The sequence below is a fragment of the Mytilus edulis genome, chromosome 12 (assembly GCF_963676685.1).
Source record: "Mytilus edulis chromosome 12, xbMytEdul2.2, whole genome shotgun sequence".
Taxonomy (NCBI): Eukaryota; Metazoa; Mollusca; class Bivalvia; order Mytilida; family Mytilidae; genus Mytilus; species Mytilus edulis.
Genome location: NC_092355.1, coordinates 8918768 through 8942249, shown reverse-complemented (window position 1 = coordinate 8942249; position 23482 = coordinate 8918768). Strand labels below are relative to the sequence as shown.

At 31.3% G+C, this 23482-nt stretch overlaps 1 protein-coding gene across 1 annotated transcript; it reads left to right on the top strand.

The window, feature by feature from the left end:
* Nucleotides 1–1792: 1792 nt before the first annotated feature.
* On the top strand, nucleotides 1793–16614 carry LOC139497398 (uncharacterized). The gene is made up of 5 exons (XM_071285612.1): nucleotides 1793–1922; nucleotides 6766–6995; nucleotides 8390–8684; nucleotides 10214–10271; nucleotides 14292–16614. Exons 1-5 carry the CDS (start codon nucleotides 1793–1795, stop codon nucleotides 16612–16614), a joined length of 3036 nt encoding a protein of 1011 aa, XP_071141713.1.
* Nucleotides 16615–23482: the final 6868 nt, after the last annotated feature.

Here is a 23482-nt window from a genome sequence, read left to right as displayed (position 1 = left end):
TTTAATCCAGTAAGAAAGACTACAAAAACTGTACTTTTATCATTTAATTCCTCGTTCTTATGCAATTCTTTTGTAACGACAAGTTTCATTGAACGTTGACAAATATTTTAAAGATTCCACGTTCTAACAGTCCGTAACGAAGAAAGACACCATATTGAATTTCAATTTTTTACTGTGTATGTAATTTCCAAAGAAATAAACAAGGAAGTCACATTTTGTGCATCAAAATATTCATCTATTCAATATGGAAACCACTCAAAAGTGTACGAAACGTATAAATACGTCTAGACTAAAGGTTTATGTTTGAGATCGAGAGTATACGCATGACATCACATTATTAAGATAACAAAGACAATGCAACAGTTTCGCGGACTTTTCAATTTACTAGTATGACATTTTAATACAAAATATCTATTAACTTTAATTTATTATAATATGTGGTATTATACCGAAGATAACTGTATTGTACTTGACGCTTGGTCTACGTAAATCTTGATTTTACTGTCGCAAATATACGTTAACATAGCTCTGCTCTGCGTAGCTAGGTAAAATCAGTTGTCGACATTAAAATCTACGTTTTTAGAAAGCAAAGCTTTAAATACAATACAGTTAATTTCCAATTGTTTGTATCTTATCGTCAGTAATGCCTTTAAATAGATATACGAAAATGTGGTATGTGTACAAATGAGTCAACTCTCCACCCAAGTCACAATTTTTAGAGTAAATCATTTTAGGTCAAAGTACGGCCTTCAACACGGAGCCTACATTTTACTAACGACTTAGAGAAACATGCGTTTGACATAAGAGGTTTTTCAAAGCCTATAAATGCTTAGATTTATAGGCTGTTCTAACAAGCAATTGTTTGTATTACATATTAATTTTTCGATTTGGATTTGTACAGATGACATTCTCGATGTTCTGCAAGAATGGTACCGTAGATATCTGTTTATCGTTGACGTCAGTAAATAAATATGAGTTGGTGTTAAAGAGTACTCAACTTAACTGAAAGGACTTCAAAATAAAACAAGAGAATTTCGTTGATTTTGATATCTTATGGCAGCAATCATGAAAAAGACCTGCATTTTGTTATTTTTCTTATATTGTTTGAATCATCCAGCCCTACTTACATGGCAAATTTGAACTCATATAAGGGATATTTGGTGTTTTTGATATTTTGTTGTTGTATTCTGAGAAAAGGCGCCACATTACCTTTTTATGTTGAGTGGATCGCAAATATCTTTTTTAAAAACCAGAACTGCTGCCATGCTTATTTTGACAATATAATTTACCTTATATAAATGATATTTCTTGATTTTGATATTGATATTTAATGGCGGCCATCTTTCCTATGCCATTATTTTGCAAAATATAACGTAGGGTCCATAGCTAATATTATTTGAAATATCAAGAACTGCTACCATGCCAAATGTGATGCTTTTATCATCAAACCCGAAAATATTTAATCGATCTGCCGGACTAACATTGCACTTGCACAATCATTCAAACCATTTTGTAATTATGCCAGAAACTATGAAATAATTTAATTCATCTGTCAGTTTTAAAGCAAAATGAAAAGTAAGCGAGAAACAGTTCATAAGTGCCATTAGTTTTAATCTTAATGTTTATATAAATTTATATCAACATCCCAGAGTCTCCAGTTACAATGGCCTATCAACATGATATATGCTTTATGTATAGTAACTTTTTCATTTTTCAGGAATAGATATATGAACCGTTTAGTAACTATGATTATGGTTTCTATTGCACAACAGAGACATTAATTTCTGAAATAATGGCACCTTTTTCTGAGGATGAGGAGAATTATGTGCGATTAGCGTTGTTATTAAAAGGAGTGACACCTAGAGCAGTCCGTACTTATTTTGACAGAGAATTTCCACCTACCTCTCTATCATCAACACTTAGTACAAGCAAAAACACTCTTTGGGACTTAAAATTAAACAGAGTCATAAACCAGGCTCAATGGAATATTTTGTATCCGAGAATGGTAGGTTTCAGGGTGGAGTAAAATTTTATCAGGTGATGGATAAAACAAAACAATTGTTTCTTAATCATAAATGGCATCTCCTTTATTTTTTCAAAACTATTTTCTTTGCTGTATTAAGTTCTCTTCTGTAATAATTACCTTTGTATATATTATTTATACAGCACTGCTCTCTGCGTTAAAGTCATAAAAAAATGAAATAATACAGTCGGGGCATTACAAAATTGCATGGACTAACGCAAATTAATTGTTTTTGAAATATAAATGGGAATATCCAGGTATATCATAATCATTTACCTGAAATTATGTTCATTCGTGTGTATTATTCAAGCAAATATATTTTGTACAGAATTAGACTGTTAAATAAAAATCTCTCAAGGTAATCTTTTGTGTACGTGTTTTTAAAAAAATGAAATCTTAAAACAAACAATCGAGCAGATCTTGAAATGTTATTCACATGATTTAATCTTACGGAACGGAATAACCGACATTGTATATATGTAGGACTCAAATCCATGGTTGGACCCAAACTATGGCAGATTCCTAATCTATGGCAAATGTGACGTAATGCCATCCGAAATCTATGGCAGATTTTTTACAATCCTAATCTATGGCAAGTTTTGAAATTTCCTAATCTTTGGCGGATTTATGTTGTGTCCAAATCTATGGAAAATGAATTGTAAATGGAAAATAATGCAGAACAAATACGCCCATTGACTTGTATTATTTAAACAAGTGAACATGTACGACAACAGAAGCGTGTCTTCAAACATTTGTGAAATAAACAGTCAATACTGGTCAACAAAATCATGGCGGCAAAAAAAAACACGTAAATAATGAATACATAACATAAATACAGACTTCAATTAGACCGTTGGTTTTCCCGTTTGGATGGTTTAACACTAGTAATTTTGGGGCCCTTTATAGCTTGTTGTTTGGTGTAAGCCAAGGCTCCGTGTTGAAGGCCGTACATTGACCTATAATGGTTTACTTTTATAAATTGTTATTTGGATGGAGAGTTGTCTCATTGGCACTCACACCACATGTTCCTATATCTATTCAAGATAGAAATGATGTGCCCCGTAAATATTAATATTTTCTTATCTGTGCATTTATTTAACCAACTAGTAATAAACGTTAAGTCCATTAACTAACAAGAAGGTAGACTTTTAATTAAAAAAAAAATGAACAGTTTGAATGTTCTAATAATATGTAATTCATCGTTATGACATCTAAATAAAAATTGGTATCCGTTAATTTCATGTATTTCACTTTATAAGCTTTGCCAACCGTAGACAGTAAAATGTTTACTATAATAACCCCTTTTCTGAAATATCCATTACTGAAAAAAGCGATGTTCTAGTTCATCGCTGGCTTCGACCGGTACAGCACATTGTGTCCCTCTTCTGGATAATAGGTCACTTCTTTATGTAAACCATCTTCCAATGGTTGTCGAGGGAAATACCATCATTTAGAATGGTATATGTCAGATCTGCCATAGATTTAGAGAAAACAAAAATCTGCCATAGACTTGATTTGTTTGGCGTTTGCAACGTCACATTTACCATAGATTAGTAATCTGCCATAGATTTGGAACCCGCCATAGATTTGAGCCCGCCATGGATTATTGCCCATCATAATACGCTTATGTTCCTTTTTTGTCATAATTCCATACAATTTTATTTTTAAGAGTTTCAGGATAAGCTTTATCCTCCTCATGTACTTAACTAGGTTAGTCCCCTCCGTAAAAAATTCAGTATGCCTTCGGAATATACAAATATTAACAAGAATTTCAATAACGGCCGGGAAACAGACTAGTACTTAACAAACCCGTCCTATGGAGAAAGAAGTTTAGTCAAAAAAGTAAAAACAGAAAACCAATTATAATTTGGAATTTTCGAGTTTTTCACATTTGACATGTAATCTTTGCGAGAGGTAAATTGTTATTATCCAAATAAAACAAAAACTTAAACAACTATCAGAATTATGTATTACCGTCAACGAAACATGTATTGAGAATGTCCATTCTTTCAAATTACTTGGAAGAGACATTGATGAAAATTTAAGCTGGGAAGATCATGTTGATCGTATATGTAAAATTATCTCATCTAAAGTATCACTTTTATATAAAATTAAAGTATATTTGCCAATACACACAAGGCAACTATTTTATAATGCATATATTCTACCATACATAGACTATTGTAGTTCAGTTTGGGGAAATTTATTACAAAAAGATTCAGATAGAATCATAAAACTTCAAAAAAGAGTAGCAAGAATTATACTGGAATGCGATATTTCTATTCCATCTAATTTCATGTTTTCTTCTTTAAAATGGCTATCTTTTACCAAAAAGAATAAAATACCAACAATCAATTCTAATGTATAAAATTGTAAATGGGCTGACACCTGATTACTTAGCAATACTAAATATTGATGATGTGCAACGCCACAACTTACGATCTGTCTCTAATAATGATCTTTTTGTTCCAAGACCAAATACAAATTTTTATAAAAAATCTTTTCATTATTCTGCAACCAAAGTATGGAATAATTTACCACTCGAAATAAAAAAATGTCCTAATGTGGAATTATTCAAGAAACATAGTTATAATCATTTTCTTGAAAATTATATGCAAGTCAACTAATTTGTTTTCCTTTAACAAAACTATATCAAATATTGTCATTTATTACCCTTTGTATATTTCAATGATTGAATTGTGTATATACTAGTAATATATATTGTAAATTAATGTAGTAATGTATGAATGTTAACTGTATGCATGTATTTTGTTTGAGGGCCTCAATGAAAATTAGACTATTTCTAATTGAGTTACCCTCTTTAAATAAAGAATTTATTATTATTATTATTATTATTATTATTATTATTATCTTGCAATGTGTTTGCAATATGTATGCCCCCACCACGACATCAAGGTCTTTAAGCGTCACTCTTATCTATTCGTCCGTACGTCCCAAAATTAGTTACCGTTCAGTTACATTCTTCTCAACCAAAAATTATAATTATAACTTATACACAATGCTTAAATACCATCAAATACAGACCAAGGTTGAATGTGGATGGCGTGACTTTTAAAGTTCTTGAGTTATGTATCTTTATAATTAAAAGAAAAGATTTCGGTTTCATCGACCTAACTTTATTTTTGCCACAACCAAACGTTATGAAATTGTTGGGTGGCGTCACTCTAATTTTTCACGAGTTATGTCCCTTTACAAATAGAAAAATTGGCAAACTTGCGGTGTCCTCAATCCTATTTTATTTTGACACAATCAAATGTCATGAAACTTATACACAATGCTATTACCACCAAACTCAAATAAAGAAGGAATATGTGTGACGTAACTTTCGCTGAACTTGAGTTATGGCCCTTTATAGCTGGTAAAACTGCTAAATTTGCCGTTTCTACAATCTTAGTTTGCCTCATACAAATGTTATTTATTTATTAACAATGTGTATTACCACTAAACACAAAACAAGTTCGAATTTCAAGGGAGTTATTTTCAATGTTCGTGAGTTGTGTTCCGTTTTTTATTGAACAATTGCAGAATTTGCCGTATATTTACAAGTTGAGGCATCTGTGTCCCATTGACTCACTTTTCATTCATTTTATATATGCTTCCTGCTCAAAGTTACTTATTATCAGTGTTAAGAAGGAAAGTAACTTACACGTATAGCTGCCTTTATTTTAATGTTCAGTCATCGTGTGTGAAAAATTATTTGTGTCATGATTGTCGATGAACTGAACAATAAAGTTCTGTAAACCAAAATTTGAGAAGGTCCACTGAGGTCTTCTTTTGACCTGAAACTTCAAGAACATCTGATGACAGATTTTTTTACCTAAGTAAAAGAAAGGCGAAAACGAGCAGAGTGTCAGTGAAACTCATAAATCGAAAAAAAAACTGACAATGCCTTGGTTAAAAAGAAAAAGAAAAAAAGTAAACATTTATAAGATGACAACTTCAGTTGTTTCAATTAGTTTATGTAAACGTTTCAAATGATTTGGTGATTAAAGACCCTCAAATCAAAAGTTGAATATGAAGATTCTATCACATATGCCACAAAACGTCACTTTTCATATTGTGACCGCTTTCGTCTTCAGTTTCAACCATTTAATTTGTTATGTATTATCTTCAAGTACCACAAATATTTAAATTTAAGTCTGAAAACAAGGACGGCCACTTCCAATTTAGACCAAAAAACATCTAATAATAAGCACTATGTGAGGATTTCAGTTATCATAGATATAAGAAGATGTAGTATTAGTGCCAATGAGACAAATCTCAATCCACAGTCACAATTTGTAAGTAAAAATCATTATAGGTTCTTCTAAATGGAGCCTTGACTCAATTTAAACTAAATGAATTAATAACGCTTGTTCCTTGTTCATGTGCATTGTATTGGGGAAAAAACACACCCATATACATTTAAACATAGTTATACGTCTTTCAGAAATAGTCGAAAATTAACATATTTAACAAATGCTGTATTTTTGGGCTAAATATGGACTTGCGTGACCGTCTCCTTAAAAACCCTGGCCTTGCATGAACGAAATAATTAATTATGTCACCGATATATAAAGTATCTTATCTATAGAAGTAATACTTTTATCAATATTTTTAAAGTTGCATATTATTTGTAAATAGTAATACTTGATGCTGAAATTGGAAGGTGAAATACTCCTGGAATTTTAACACATTTAACACTGATATGAGTGATACATACATTGCTTTTGATATTACAGGGGTTGTAGATTCCAAAACATTTGATGTTACGTTGATGATCTGTTTAATCAGAAACTTGACATCTATCAATCCTCCAATCAATGGATTCGACGCGCTACCACCACCAGGGGAAACAACTCCAGCATCTGATCTAGCCAGGATAAAATGTTACAGAAATAAACTAGCTCATCATGATAATAATACAATAGACATGACTTATTTTAATGTAGCTTGGAGAGAGATATCTAATGTAAGTGTGTACTTGGGAAAATATATAACATGTTAAATAACTACCTCATTGTCAATACAACGCTCAAATCAAGTAATATTTGAGAAAAGTAATCAATTTGATATTTTTACAAATTGAACTAATCCGAGATTAAAAGACCTTTTTGTTGAGCCTGCAAAATTTATGTCATTGAAGCCGGATATAGCGATCCTACATTTCGTTGGCAACATCATCAACATCTAGCTTCATAGCTTTGTTAAAGTTTTATTTGGACGTCAAACCTTCGTTGAATTTTATGAAATTAGAATAAAAGTTTTTTATGACCAAAAGACATCCAGAGCAAAACAATGATTTATTCTTTTTTCAGTTACCCGTATTTTACTGATAACAGGTGTTAATTATGACAGTTAACAAACAGATATATAGTTTGAGATTAAATTTTGTTGTACATCACTTACTTTGTCAAACCTTCATAGAAGTTTATGATACTTTGGCAGAAGCTTTTTTTAAATAAAAAAAAATGGCTCAAGAAAAAATTGAAAATGTATTTTCTAAATTATATAGTATTTTACTGATAGATGAACTTATCCTTTTGCAATTAATACTTACAGATGTCTGGAGGTTTAATTTGTTGACATGATAAATTTGTAAACCATCATGGATTGTTATGAAACTTGTAACTCTTAATCAACTCTTTATCACTTACTTATGCATTGGTCCAGAAATTTCTTTATAGTTGGAGTTTGTTGTCAGATCAATCTGTGACTAATCTGGCGGCGTAAAACATTTGTATTAAATTTATATTTCAAAATCAAGAAGACCCCGAAGCGATATACCTTGTATGCAGATAACTTATCTTACGGACAGTTTCCGTCAATCATATGGCATATGTCATATGCCGTTTGTCCATATGACATTATTTTTATTAATGCGTTAATGATTCCATGTTTGACCTAGTGAACCAGCAAAATAAATAAAGCTCGAGAAGCACTTTGCTCCTGCTGTACAACATTATACTGTGCACATAATTGAATTCGCATTCAAACACAGTGCTTAAAGTGACATTTGACACCTATCAATCACACAGCAGATGCCTTGCAAATAGTAAAATTAAAAAAATATTGAACTCCGATGAATATTCCAAACGGAAAGTTCCTTATCAAATGGCAAAATCAAAAGCTCAAACACATCAAACCAATGGACAACAACTGTCATATTCCTGATTTTGAACAGGCATTTCCTTATGTAGAAACAGATTTATTAACCTGGTTTTATAGCTAGTTAAACCTATAAAAAGTGTAATCGATTTACAAGCTAGGCTCTTTGAAACAAATTTTAAAATGGCTATTTTACATTAAAAAAAAAAGGATTAAGACATATCATATATCATTGTATACAGAATGATTCAATTCTAGGCTGTACGTCGATTGGGAGGTCAGACAATGTATCAAGATTGTCAAGATTTAAAGGTGAAAATCTTAGATCAGTCTAATAAGGAAATTATAATGGAAATCAAACAATCACTAGAAGAGATAAAAGAGCTGAAACAAACAGTGGTTAATTTGGGGATGGAACACTCTCAAATGACAGAAAATCTTAATGATTTACAAACTTCACACAACGATCTTCAGACTTCCCACAATACTTTACAGACAGAACACTCAATAGCTATGAATAGTTTGAAAGACCCAATACCATGGAACATCAAAGGTAATGTATTCTTATTGATACAGACAAAAGTAGAATATCAATTGAAAGTGTAAATATTTCCGAATACTTCACTTTCTAATATATGTACTTGTAAGAGAAGTTCAGACAATTTCAAAGAGCAGAAACAAGAGCAATGGGGTTTTTTCATCAAGAAAAAAAATTGACCCATGCAGAGGGTTAAAAGAAACTCAGCAGTATTAGGGAAAACACATAATAACTTTTGCATGGCCAAAAACGTTCCCTGTTGAAATGGAGCTTACGGATTTAATGGAGTTGTAATTCTCATCACTCTATGTTTACATTTATCTTTGTCATTATTTTACATTCATTATACCATGCATAACAAAACTTTTACTTGAGGTTGCATTGTCAACTGAAATGACGACATAAACTATTAGATAAAGCCTAGGTACAAAAGCTGAATAATGCATATCTTGTATGAAGATGTGTTAGTATACTAAACGTTATTTTTGTCTCATTTTCCTGGTTAAGCGACTGAAAAATACACTTTAATTTTTATTTCAAACAGACCTTCTCAATTTCAAACTGACCCTATAACAAGCATGATACACACACACACACTGGATTTTTGTACAACAGCACAAATGTAGTCGTATTATAAAATGATAGCAATTTCATCATCGTCGTTCGGCCTCGTTGTCGAGCTTGCGATATTTATTTCTTGAAAGCGAGACATATCAGTACTATAGTCTGTTGGTGGCGTTCATATTTAGGTTCTGTCTGCGGATTAAGTTTTTTTATACATCAATAACTAAAACAAACTTTTATAGAATTTTAAGAAATTTGGAATGTATGTGAAGTTAGCGGCCGATTCGTTATTCGATTTTTGATATGCAATAACCCACTGGCTGCTATGATTCGGTTTGATATTGAATTTAGTTGAAAATTATTGAACATTGAATATTTGATATCAATGAAAGCATGATTTTCAAAGTTGAGAGGAGTGAACAAAAACAATGTGAACTCGTTTTATGACCCCTTCAAGCTGTCGTAAATTCTCGTTAAAACACTCATGAAAGTTGCATTTTTTTCTTTATCATGTGTATTTTAAGTATATAAGTATAACATTTCATCAATTAAACGACATCAAAGATGTAGTTTTACTTAAATATTTCTTAAAACAAAAACTATAATAGATTACTCTAGAAACATTGAAAAATATAAATAAAAATACTTATGGAAAGTCCAAAATAAAGAAATACATAGTGAAAACCTACCTTAGACAACTTATATGACGGGGTGTCTCGCTGTTATATCAGTAGTCTTCGGTAGGTTTTCACTATATATTTTGAATATCAAATTGGCACTTTAAGTTCCGTAAACTTAGAAGACAATAAGTCTACCAAAATACTTTTTGGTTTCGTTTGTATCAATACATTAACTAACTATTTGCATAATATTGAGAATATTGAGAGATCAGAGGAGTCTTTATGCCATTTATATGAAGGTGTATAACTATATTAAGATGAGTTATGAATGTGAATTAATATCAAACTATTTGATTTTAGTGGACATTTTCGTAACCTACGTTTCATATTTAGTACGAGGGTTAATTACCTTAGGACAGTGAGTACGCACACTATTTTTGATGACGTTAAATATCTAAAGAACCCCAAAATCATGATTTCACGATTAGTTATATCGCTAATCCCTCGATAGCTAATTGTGTCTTGCAATTTGAAAAGTTAAATTTTGAGGGGTAATTCAATTAAAATTTTGTTAAAACATGCAGACGCTATATGATTGCCAATGAGTCAAATATCCACTAAGACACAAGCATGTATACGACCACAGCCTTCAACAATGAGTACATCCAATACTGTATAGTATGAAAGGTCCTTGACTGACAAAATGTGAAACAACTTACACCACAACCTCAATCGACTATATGTTTTGTCTGTTTTTTTATGATAATGCTCATTCATAATATGAGGAAGGCGCTACCTTAAATGTTAGCTTTATACCAGGACAATGTCCTATACATTGGTTGGTTGTTGGTTGCTTAATGTCCAGTGGCAAATGTTTCATGCAAATTCAGGACGAATGTCCTACGCTACATTTTCATTAACATATAGTTTTTGTCTAAAATAAAACAATAAGTTCAGATGGGAAATGTTTAGGGAACGATCATTAAACTTCAAAAGGCAGGCAGGAGGGGGTATGGTATTTTTCTTTTTTATAAAAAAAAAATCAATTCCCACGGCAAATTGGTGAAAATCAAGCAGATGACAAAAAACATATTTTGAATACAGATCTTCACCAACGATTTTATCTTTCCGATATGCAAATTAAATTAACTTTTATATATCTAAAAACATTTAAAACTTCCCAAACCACACTGGTACGTATGTACAAAGTTGTTTTTAATGTGAAAATACGGCCGTATTTGCCAATTTGTTATAATGAACCTTGGTACTAGTGTTAAATTTTGACTGAATAGTCATAATTGATAGCGCTGAAGGGCTTCGGTGAAAAACATCTGACTCGGAACAAAAAACCGTTCGTATTCCTGACCATCTGCAGTTTGGTGGTTCTACATCAATTTCATGTACATGTACTAATTCAGAGTCAGTTTTATTTCATTTCTAGCATATGTTATTTTTTATTAGCTTCTTTTCAAGATTTTATTATATGTTGGCAAAATAAGATTGAGAATGGAAATTGGAAATACAAGCATGTCAAAAATTTGCTTTCGAGTAATGCTTAATCATGTCGTAGTTGTCTTCAAGACGACATATTTGGTTTCCAGACAATAACTTTAGTATCAGTGAATGGATCTCCATGAAACTGTACTGGAAGGTTAATACTCAAAAGGAAGATAAGATTTTGGGGTCATGGTTCAACATTTTGGGGGGTATTTTATTTACATGATTTTGGTTTTTCTTCAAAAATTTACCATATTTACATTGATTATTACTCATCTAGTATGCATAGATGCAACAAATACTGATTTGGCAGGAGAAGCCCACAAAATAGGGTGTTTTGGTTATTTTATCTGTACTTTGTGCATTTTTCCACGATGTGTACTCCTTGATAATGTCGACATCAGTATCAGGATAACGAAAATGTATATTCACAATTGACACGCGCACCAGTGCGCCGCAAAAGGATTTTCTTTCCCTTTAATTCCTAAAATTACACATGATTTTTTTTCTCACAGAAACACATGAGTAATTTGGTAAATAAAACATCTGTCATTGTTTGAAACTTTCAGTAATAAAAAATAAGTTTAGCTTTTTGAATGTTTTACTGATTGTGTGAAAATTTTAACAGAAAATGTACAAAACACTTGATAAAATTGCATTATCTGCAGAATTATTGATAACTTGCCTTACTATTCACAAAGACATATATCTCACATATTGCCCATGCTATACTGATCTAAGTTTTTATTCATACATATACTGGCATGGCTGGCGCTGTTCCGAGTTGTTTTCTTTTTTCTAGATCTGTTTCTTGAAAAAAATTGTTTAACCTGTTCAGTCACTATTAAGTGTTACAACTCGTATTTAGAGGCAACACATAAATAGTGACCAAAAAGGTACCGCTTTACCATGAGAGAAGCTAGAAAAAATGAAAATACACATTTTCAATATTTGTGTAGGACTATCATATAAAGTTAAGGAGATATGTAGCTAGAGACTGCTGCTGAATAGAAATGTTTGGGTTCACCTGATACCTGTTTTCAAATTAGTCTATATTGAAGTTTGAAGGGCCCACAATTAAAATATGCTTGATTTCAACTGACATAAACAATTTGGTGTGTGTTATATGCTAAATATACATCTGTGGTCGTATCAGGCTGTGCGTGGCGAAGCATTTTATGGCCTTTTAGGATTGTACTTTTTTTTATTTTCGTCCTGAAAATAAATTTGCAGTTGTGAAGTTGCTAACATGAGAGTACCCAAATTGCACCTTTATTGTCAGTTTTTTCACCAATTTTTTTTTGTGAACCAGACAAAAGTCCATTCTGTGCTTATTTTATAGACTATCTTTGTTTACAACATAGTTACACTAATTTAATTTTGAGTCCATGTCGAGTCATAGAAAAAAGGCTTTGAACTGTAATTGATTCTGTAATGAAGTCAGTACCCAAATTCCATACATCATTACATGTTTAATTTCAAATCCTTAAAACTGAAATATAAACAGACATTTTGTTTTATTTCTTCAAATATTTCGAACGATTTTACATTATTCCATGCTTCAACAATTATATTGAAGAAAAGGATGCTTGTAACAAATTTAATTTGCTCATTTTCAAAAGATGATAATCAGATTACTTCACATGGTGAAAAGAAACTTGTAAGATTTCCGCAGCTTTTTTTGTTGAATAGGTGCAATTTGGTTACTAAGTGCAATTTTGGTACTGTGATGTTTTAAAACCATAAGTGTGTACTGCTCAATGTTGAAATGTGCACCTGGTGTAGTGATAAAGTACTAGGTAGAGTGAAAATGTTTTGATCAGGTTTAAACTGACGCCCAAAATATACAGGCGACAGTTGCAGCTGGAATTTTAAAGGATGTAGCCTACATACTTCCAAGTAACATGCCCTGTATATATACCTATCAAAGTCATGGTATTATCATGGGTTATCATTTTAACTCCATCTTCCCATAAAATCCAATTTTGGACAATATGGGAGCACACAATATATACAGTCTGTACTTAAAAAAAAGTTAAATGTACTACTCAGACTCAAGTCTCCTCATGATTAAACTTGGAGAGAGAAAACAAAATCTCCTGGGACTGTATAAGGTAGATTTCTGATATGCCACATAATCAGTAAAAAGATTTGTTGAGAGTTTGCCAAAGAAGTACAGAAAAATTTAGAAGATTGTGATTTATTTGAATATTTTGTTTTGTTTTAAACTTTTGTTAAGTTTTGAATTAGTCTATGTGCTACATGAATAACCGTGATCACATTCAGCAGTATAACCAACGTCATTATCACTGTTGAATTATGTGGCAGATGAACATAAGAAGTCATGGTCAACCAGTGCACCGGAGTTTTTCCCGCATGCCGCATGGCCATTATAAACAAAAAATCTGAAATGTATTGCTTGCAGAGGTTTTTTCTGTGTTCCCATGGTTGGACTGAACTTTTACGCTAAATATGTTATCATTAATTATAATTGTGTGACTTTTAAATGAAGTACCTGTGATTATTTAGGAAATATGTTTTTACCTCACTGCTAATGAAAAGATGAGCAGACGAAACATGGCGTCAGATGTTTTTGTCCAAACTTCTGTTATTTCCGCGGTACAATAAATTTAAATAAACTACACAAGTTACCAAAATTTCTGAATTCTTGTTTTTGTAAACAAGTAATAATTCATGTCGTATTCAACATCGAAATTTTTCCGATCTGTTCCGTTTTTTCAAGTTCGCGTTGAAACAAATTCGGGAGCCATTAAAAAAAATAATCGTACCAAATTTAACTAGAGTGACGAAACTTTTCAGATGGGTCGTGTAGAGAGAGTTATAGTTCTTTATTCCAAAACGATGCTTCCTCCATAAGTGACAGCTAAAGCTGGCATATTAATAGTTGGGTTTTGTATTAGTTACTCTTGTATATTTTCAGTGCAGATAAAAAAAAACAAACAGAAGACTGGGAAAAGAAAGATAAGATGTTCGTGTCTACTAGAGCCAGTGATTACATCATGGAACGTTTACAGGACAACAGTTGTTTGACTCTAACCGCCCCATCAGGTGTTGGAAAATCATTCATTGCAAGACACACAGCACTTCTTTTAAAGAAAGAAGGATACAATATAATACCAGTTTACTCACCAACAGACGTAAGAACTTATTATCAACCTGGTAAACAGACAGTCTTCATTGTAGATGATATTTGTGGAAATTTCACTGCCAACCAACAACATATTGATAACTGGAAACAAATGTTACCTGTGATTGATACTATTATTGCAGATAAATGTTGTAAGATTATTGTCTCATGTAGGTTACAAGTCTATAAAGATGAAAAGTTTAATATATTATCAACTTTTAAATCAAATGAATGCAACTTAATATCAGATACGTTAGGACTTACATCTGTAGAGAAAACAAAGATAGCAAATACTTACATTGGCACACGCATGAAAGATCTTCATGACTTATCACAAAAGTATGATTTTTTTCCACTGTTGTGTAGTTTATATCATGACAAGAAAAATGTAGATGCAGAAGAATTTTTCAAAAATCCTTTTGCTTTCTATAAAAATGAGCTAGACAATCTAAGTGCACATGGTGATGAAGGGAAATATAGAATATGTAGTCTTGCTTTATGTGTTCTTTTTAATAATCACCTAGAAGAAAAATGGTTCTTGGGAAAAGTAACGAAGGAGCAAAACCAGATCATAAAAGACACATTTAATGCTTGTGGATTGGACAGACGAATATCCAAGACAAAAATGCAACATGCCCTTGACACCCTCGATGGTACATTTATCTGTAAACAAAATGGTGTTTATAGATCTCTACATGATAAACTTTTTGACTTCCTTGTTCATTACTTCGGCCAGAAAATAATTGAATGTCTGATAGACCATGGTGATAGTGAATTAGTACATTCACGTTTTATTTGGCAGAAATCACTAGATGCCGAGAACAGTAACATAGACTTCATTGAAATACCAGATAATAATTTAGAAACATATCTAAAAAGGTGTATAAAGGACTGGTCATCTGGATATGTGACAGCTGTGTTAAACAACAATAATATGAAGAGATCATCATTCATACAACAGTTATTACATTACTTACAACAACTAAAAACATCAGAACAAGTAGCATTAGCCAATACCAAGGACATAATGATACCAAAGGAGAATTATGGATCAGGTAATACTCCACTGATACTAACTTGTTATGATGGTTATACTGATATTGTACAGTGGTTGTTACATAATAATGTGAATGTAGATCAATGTAGAAATAATATGGTTACTGGACTGTACATGGCAAGTCAGAATGGACATACTGATATAGTAAAGTTACTGTTAGAGAAGAATCCTAATGTTGATCTATGTGACAAGAATGGCTTTAGTCCTCTGAACAGGGCAAGTCATAATGGACATACTGATATAGTAAAGTTACTGTTAGAGAAGAATCCTAATGTTGATCTATGTGACAATAATAGCTGTAGTCCTCTGAACAGGGCAAGTCAGAATGGACATACTGATATAGTAAAGTTACTGTTAGAGAAGAATCCTAATGTTGATTTATGTAACAAGTATGGTTTCACACCACTCATTAATGCTTGTGAAGGTTCATACACCAGTATAGTACAGCTATTAATGAAACATAAACCAAACATTGATGCCCAGACCTATGTGGGATGTAATGCTTTAAGGTTCAGTGCACTGAATGGAAACCTAGAGATAACACAGCTACTTGTAAAGAGCAATGCTGACTGTAATATGTGTTGCTATAGTAAACAGTCTTTCATAGATACAATTAAAAGTGATTCATCAAAAACATTAGAAAAAGAAAAACAGGTTTGTTTTGATTATCTTATAGAGAAAGCATCCTCATATGTAGCAGATTATATCAGTACGAAAACAGTAAACTACGTCTTCAATATGGAGGCTGGTTGTTCTCCATTACACTTGGCATGCTTTATGAATAGGCTAGATGTAGTCCGTTGTCTTCTAGACCACAATGCTAACATCAACATGACAAACGAAGACGAAACAACTCCATTATTTTTTGCATGTGAAGTAGGAAATGAGGATATTGTACGTGTATTGTTAGATAAAGGTGCAGATACACAGATTTGTAGACTAGATGGGAAATCCCCTTTACAGATTGCTACAGATAATAGACATACATCTATAGTAATGATTGTATCAGAACACATGATGGTGGACACTCTTTCTTCTTGTCCTTGCTCTGTATTGTAATGATTCTTTATGACATGTTGAAAACATGCAAGGGATGTTGAAATGTTTGTTAAACGTCAAGTTCTTTTGTCAGTGGTATCGTCTTTGGTCTTTTTCTTTGTTTTTCCTAATATTTTACCATAGCACACAGATGGTCAAGAAAATCTTTTTACTTAAATCTTATTATTTGGTTAGCTGATGTTTTATATGTACCATAGCATGCAGATGGTTAAGAAAAAACTTTATCCTGAAATCTTGTTCTTTGGTTCATAATTTGTATGAAATGCTTTCTATAACATGAATGTTTCTCGGTTGTATCACCGGAACAGAAAAACCTATTTGATTTAGAACAAAATATGTGTTCAATTATTACAACTGCGTCACATTTGGTACACAGTTGCACGTTTATCATAGATTAGTAGTTTGCAATTACTTCATTGTTTTCTTAAGTCACATTCATTTTTACTTGATGAGTAGGGTCAGTTTTTGTATTATTTGTTTCATTTTATAAAATGTTATATTTTGCTGATTATTTGACCTTATACAAAAACGGACTACCATAGTATGCAGATTGCTATCGTGGTAATTAGGTCTTTCCACCTTTCTGTGGAAAGACCTATTGTATTTCTTCTGATTATTATTATTTTTTTTTTTTTTTTTTTTTTCTTCCGCCTAATTTTGATATTGCGACAAATGTTTGTTTCGCAATATGTCGCTTAGATATTTCTCATATTCTATCGTACAGTTTATGCGCTTTTACATTTCACCCTGCTAAGCCGAACACTTTTCTTTGTAAGAGTTATCTCCCTATTCACTGTTTATCATCAGAGTGCATCTCCTTCGTAACAAAAAAAGATAGCGACAAAATTCTTTTTACAAATTGTTCATTACATCCTAAGGAAAATTTGGCTTATTTGGATCGAAGCGATGCGATGAAATTTTATAGGAGTTATCTACCTTTACAAAATTATTTTCTCAATATGTGTTATTAACTAATAAACCGTCAACCATATAACCCTGGAATGTATTTATTTGAGATCCCTAGGCCCTTTATTAGAAAATGGGGTCAAGGTCAAAGGTCAAGGTCAAGTTCTAAATTCGGAATTTTCCATGTTTTTGCATTTTCTCCAACCCTTGAAAAGGTATATATTAAAGAACAAATGCAAAATGATTGCTATATAGTTATTAAGATATTTTACATTTGGTCTGATACAATTAAATAGCATCTAATAGGAGTTAGTGCCCCTGAAATGTCTTGATATGAGGTTATTTGATTATAACTTCAACTAAGTCCATTTTAATGGCATTTGACCTTGTGCAAAAGTTTGGATGACAAATGACCTTGAAAAATGACTACCGGAAGTGACCTTGAGAAAACCGGAAGTAACCTTCTTTGCAATTTTTTCGTATAAAAGTACTCAAAATCCATATATTTTGTCATATAGATACATAAACTGATTACTGAAGACTAAAAATGACTTCCAACAAACCGGAAGTGACCATGTATCTCCCATTCTAAATACAAAAGTATATAGAAACTATATATTTTTGGAATCAGTGTGAAAGAAGCTGTCATATTAGACCGGAAGTGACATTCATTTCACCGGAAGTAGCATATTATCTCCTTTATATCACTTAAAAATATGATTAAACCATTATTTATCGTATCAGTATGAACAACTATCTTCTTGATATGGAAAGACCTTCAATTGTTCTCTGAACAATTGGTTTTTAATTATTATTAGGTCTTTCCACTTTTCTGTGGAAAGACCTATTGTATTTGTTCTGATTATTATTTTTTTTTTCTTCCGCCAAATTTTGTTCTTGCGATAAATGTTTGTTTCGCAATATGTCGCTTAGATATTTATCATATGGTATCGTATAGTTTATGCGCTTATAAATTTCACCCTGCTAAGGCGAACCATTTTCTTTGTAAGAGTTATCTCCCCTTTCACTGTTTATCATCTGTGTGCATCTCCTCCGTAACCGTAGAAAAATGCGACAAATTTATTTTATAAAATTGTTCGTTATATCCTTCTCATGATTTGTCCTATTTTAACCGAAGCGATATGAACACTCCATATGAGAGTTATTCCCCCTTTTGCATTTGATATTAGTAATATGCATTTCTTACTGGTAAACAATAGGTAATAGAGACCTAGGGTCATTTGATTTAAGGTCCTCGGTCCAAAAAAATGAAAATTAGGTCAAGGTCAAAGGTCAAGGTCATATTATAAATTTTGATTTTGGCTTATTTTCACTTTTCTTCAAAAACTGTATAACATATCGACATGTTATTTTTACTAAATTGTTAGTTACGACATGTCGTAACTTATAAATTTTGGTTGAAAGGGTGCGTAAACAATAAATGGGAGTTTTCGCCCATCTTATATTTTGAATTATGCATAAAGTGATATAACTCATTGTCCATACATATTATAAGACCTTGCATCTTTTGTTTTGAGGTCCTTGGTTTGTGACATTGAAAATGAGCTCAAGGTCATTGGTTAATAGGACGTTCTAGATTTTGACCTTTGCTTTAAATTCATATTTATACATCATAAAGCCATAGGAAGTGACATTTTAGACTGATTTTTAATATTTTTATATCAAAATAGATCTTTACCGGTGGAAAGACCTTCAATTGTTCTCTGAACAATTGGCTTTTAATTTTTGTATGATATACTTCATTTATTGTTTATAAATCTTGATTATCATGTTATGTTAACTGCTATAGCAGTGACATACTTCATATACTGTATACAAATATAGCCTACAATTTTATGTATATTAATATGGTGGTAATATGATTGTATGTCAAGCTTTGTATACTACATACACATATATATTATCAATTTATGAATATTGCTATGGCGGTAACTGATTGTATGACATACTAAACATACTGTATACAAAGATAGATTTATATTGCTATGGTGGTTATTGATTGTATCACACGCCTTATATAATGTTATACAAATACAGCCTTTGTATGAGGTCGATACAAGGATACATTGACTTGAAAGAAGTATATTGAATAAGGACGAAGTCCGAGGTCGATATACTTCTTTAAGTCGATATATCCTGTATTGACCTCATACAAAGGCTATATTTGTTATATTATTAATTTCAGACCATTATGCATATTTGTATCAAAATCGTCATTTGATTTTGTTTCAATTTTATAGATAGCATATTGTCTCCTTAACAATAACAACATATTAGTTGCTATTAAATTTAATTTTGTTTGTTTGTTTGACATCTTTTTTTGAAGATTTTTTGTCAAATAATCGATCACAGATATCATTTGTTTCAAAACGTTTAGCTATATCCTGAAATTCATTACATGACGTCACAAAGTAAATCGGTTTTTAGATATTCGAAAAATAACCGTGCAATATGCTCTGTGCAATATGCTTTTTGCTATCCGCCGTTTTCTCTCTACCTTCGAAAATATAGTTTAACACGAGCTTATCCCTAAACGAATCAAATTTGTTAAAATATACGAATTAATAATAAATACAAATATTGACTACCAGTTAATGTTTCCTGCTATTTTGGTTACTGATTGTATGACATACTTACTGTGTACAAATATGGACTATTTTTATTTATTGCTATGGCGATAACTGATTGTATGACAAAATGTGTGTACAGTATACAAATATATACTTAGTACTAATTTGTGTTTGCTATGGTAGTTACTGATTGTATGATACACCTTATTTACTGTATACAAATACCATTTTATGTTGATTGCTATGTTGGTTACTGATTGTATGACATGTTTAATACACTGTATACAAATACTACCATTTAATGTTTATTCCTATATTGGTCATTGATTGTATGACATAATGTATTTGTTAGCGGCAATAAGTGAAATTAGACATTAAGCTTAAATCTTAGGCAATAATCTAACGCCTATGCATTAAGTTATTGCCTGAAATTTTCAGGCATTAAGCTTATTACCTGACATCTGATGATGATTATTCATCCTATTGCCGAACATGATTTTAGGCAACAAGTGAAATCTGAATTTTATGGTTATTTAGTGATTTTTTTCTTGAAATAAAGTAGTTTCTTAATTATATTCCAAATATTAATATATATTTATCTGACAAGTCTTCAAATTTTTGTATTTATCTAATTCAAAACAGAACTAACTCATACTTTTTAGTGGAAGTACAAAAATTAAAAAAAGATTTAAAAAAGTGATTGTATCCAATAAAAAAAAGGAGGAGACTCAAAATAATCTTTATAATATTTTTTTTGAAAATGTTTACACTTCACTGGTCAAGCTGGTAAACAGTAGACAAAAATTAAGATATTTAGATATAGAAAGATGTGGTGTGAGTGCCAATGAGACAACTCTCCATCCAAATAACAATTTAAAAAAAAAAAGTAAACCATTATAGGTCAATGTACAGCATTTAACACGGAGCCTTGGCTCACACCGAACAACAAGCTATAAAGGGCCCCAAAATTACTAGTGTAAAACCATTCAAACGGGAAAACCAACGGTCTCATCTATATAAAAATACAGACTGCCATTTTTTGTTCATAGCTTTAGTGGTTATAGATTGTATGACATAATAATAAAGTATACAAATCTTGACTACCATTTTATGTTGATTGCTATAGTGGTTACTAAATGTATGACATACTTCATATACTTTATAAATCTTGGCTACCAATTATGTTGATTGGTATAGCAATTACTGTTCGTTTGACATATTTCATATACTGTATACAAATATAGACTACCATTTTATGTTGATTGATATAGTGGTTACTAAATGTATGGCATACAAATGTACTTTACATACTTTATACACATACAGACAACCATTTTATGTTCATTGCTATGGTGGTTACTGTTTGTATGACATACTTTATATACTGTTTATAAATCTTGACTATCATTTCATGTTTATTGCTATAGCGGTAATTGATTGTACGAAAAAAATAATATACTTTATACAAATATAGAATACCATTGTATGTGTATTGCTTAAGGTGTTTAACGATTGTATGACATACCTTATATACTGTATACAAATATGAACTACCATTTTATGTTCATTGCTATGGTTATAACTGATTGTATGACATACATTAAATTCTATATACAAATAAGGACTAAATTTTAAGATTATGCTATATCGATAATGGATTGTATAACACACCTTAAATACAGTATACAAATATGATTTACCTTTATGTTTATTGCAATGGTGGTTACTGATTGTATGACATACTTTATATACTGTATACAGATACAGACTACCATTTTATGTTCATTGCTATGTTGGTTCATGTTTTCTATTGTGTATGTATTCCCTTAGATCTCTTTGCTATCGTGGCCTACCCTTTATTTCTTGTTTTTATGTGATGTTCGGGAACTGTCAATTTACAAGATACGTTGCACTGAATACAGCTGATTAAATTTACACATTATAACCATACTTTCTATAGAAAATACAGTGATTATCAAGTCTTTAGATACAGGACAAATGTGTCGTAGAATGTTTATTTGTTTTGCAATAAATTGTCATGTTTAAAAATATATATTGATATCCGCTTGCGTAAAAGGCGTGTGCGATGCGTCCTCATTTTTAGTCCATTGTTTATCTAAGAAAGAGATGATATAATTTGAAACCTTGAAATCAGTTTTCCCCTTTTTCATTTCATTTTCTCTAAATTTTTCCTTCAGGTCATACATTCAAAATGAAGCCTGATGACTGAAGCAGTCAATAACAAATAAGCAAAATATATTATAAATAAAATAGGTTTAAATTCTGTTTTGAGTATAGTCTCTGTAGATACATTAATTGTCAAAATTTATATTTCATAAAATTTATTTTAATATTCTGGATCTCTTTTTAAAATGTTTACCTTGAGTGGTTACATTGGTGAAATAGTAATGATAGTCATAATACTTAGTTGATTGTGTTTGTTTCACTCCTAAGACCAGCTGGATATTAGAGATACTCAAAAAAGGACCAGAAACAAAAGTGCACTAAAAATAAAAAATAAAAAGTAAAAAAGTAGACATTTCAGTGTGTACATTCTTGTTTGGGATTCTGTTATCTCTCCTGAAAGTCATAAAAAATGACTGACTGCTTTGTATTATCATCCTGCTTTGACGATTAAAGTGTGGCATTCAATTGTTTTGTTATCATTAAGATGGTATTTTCCCCAATTTTAGAGTCATGTTACTGTCGAGTAAATTATTTTTAAAAAAGAGCAGTTTTTATCATTTTAAATGAAAGTCCTTGTAAGGTGAAGATTTTGTTTTCAAATCTCGTTTACCATTTTGTAGTTATTTCATTACGTTTCCAAGAAGCATCTTCCAACATTTCAGTGGATTCAATCATGTATGTCTCTTGACTAATTTTCAAAATTCAAGTGACTGTTTAAAAAAAAATCTTACTGTAAAAACTGTTTGTAAGCAATATATGTGTATACTTAAATGTCCATGAATAAAAGGAGTATTGCTCTTTCGATTTTGTTTTCATTTGTCACAATTTGAAACATTGCAGAGTGATTTATCTGTAGAAATTAAATGTATTATTTGTCAGCTTCTGGTGCAATTAAATATGTATTATTACATTCATTGTAACAGTTATAACAATCTTATTATAACTAAATCAATCTATATATAGGAATAGGTTCCGTGTATTAACAAAATGCTGTAATTTAGAATTTTCAGTAACAGTTTACACTGATTTTTACCATTTTGTACTATCGCACCGCGGGTAAATTATCACGTTTTGGTTGATTTAACGCCGTCACGTGGTGACTCCCTATGAGACCGTAGGGAGTTAGTAAATTTCCTAGGGGGTTCATGACGCGTTAATGGTGACGTCATCTATTAATCTTGTTG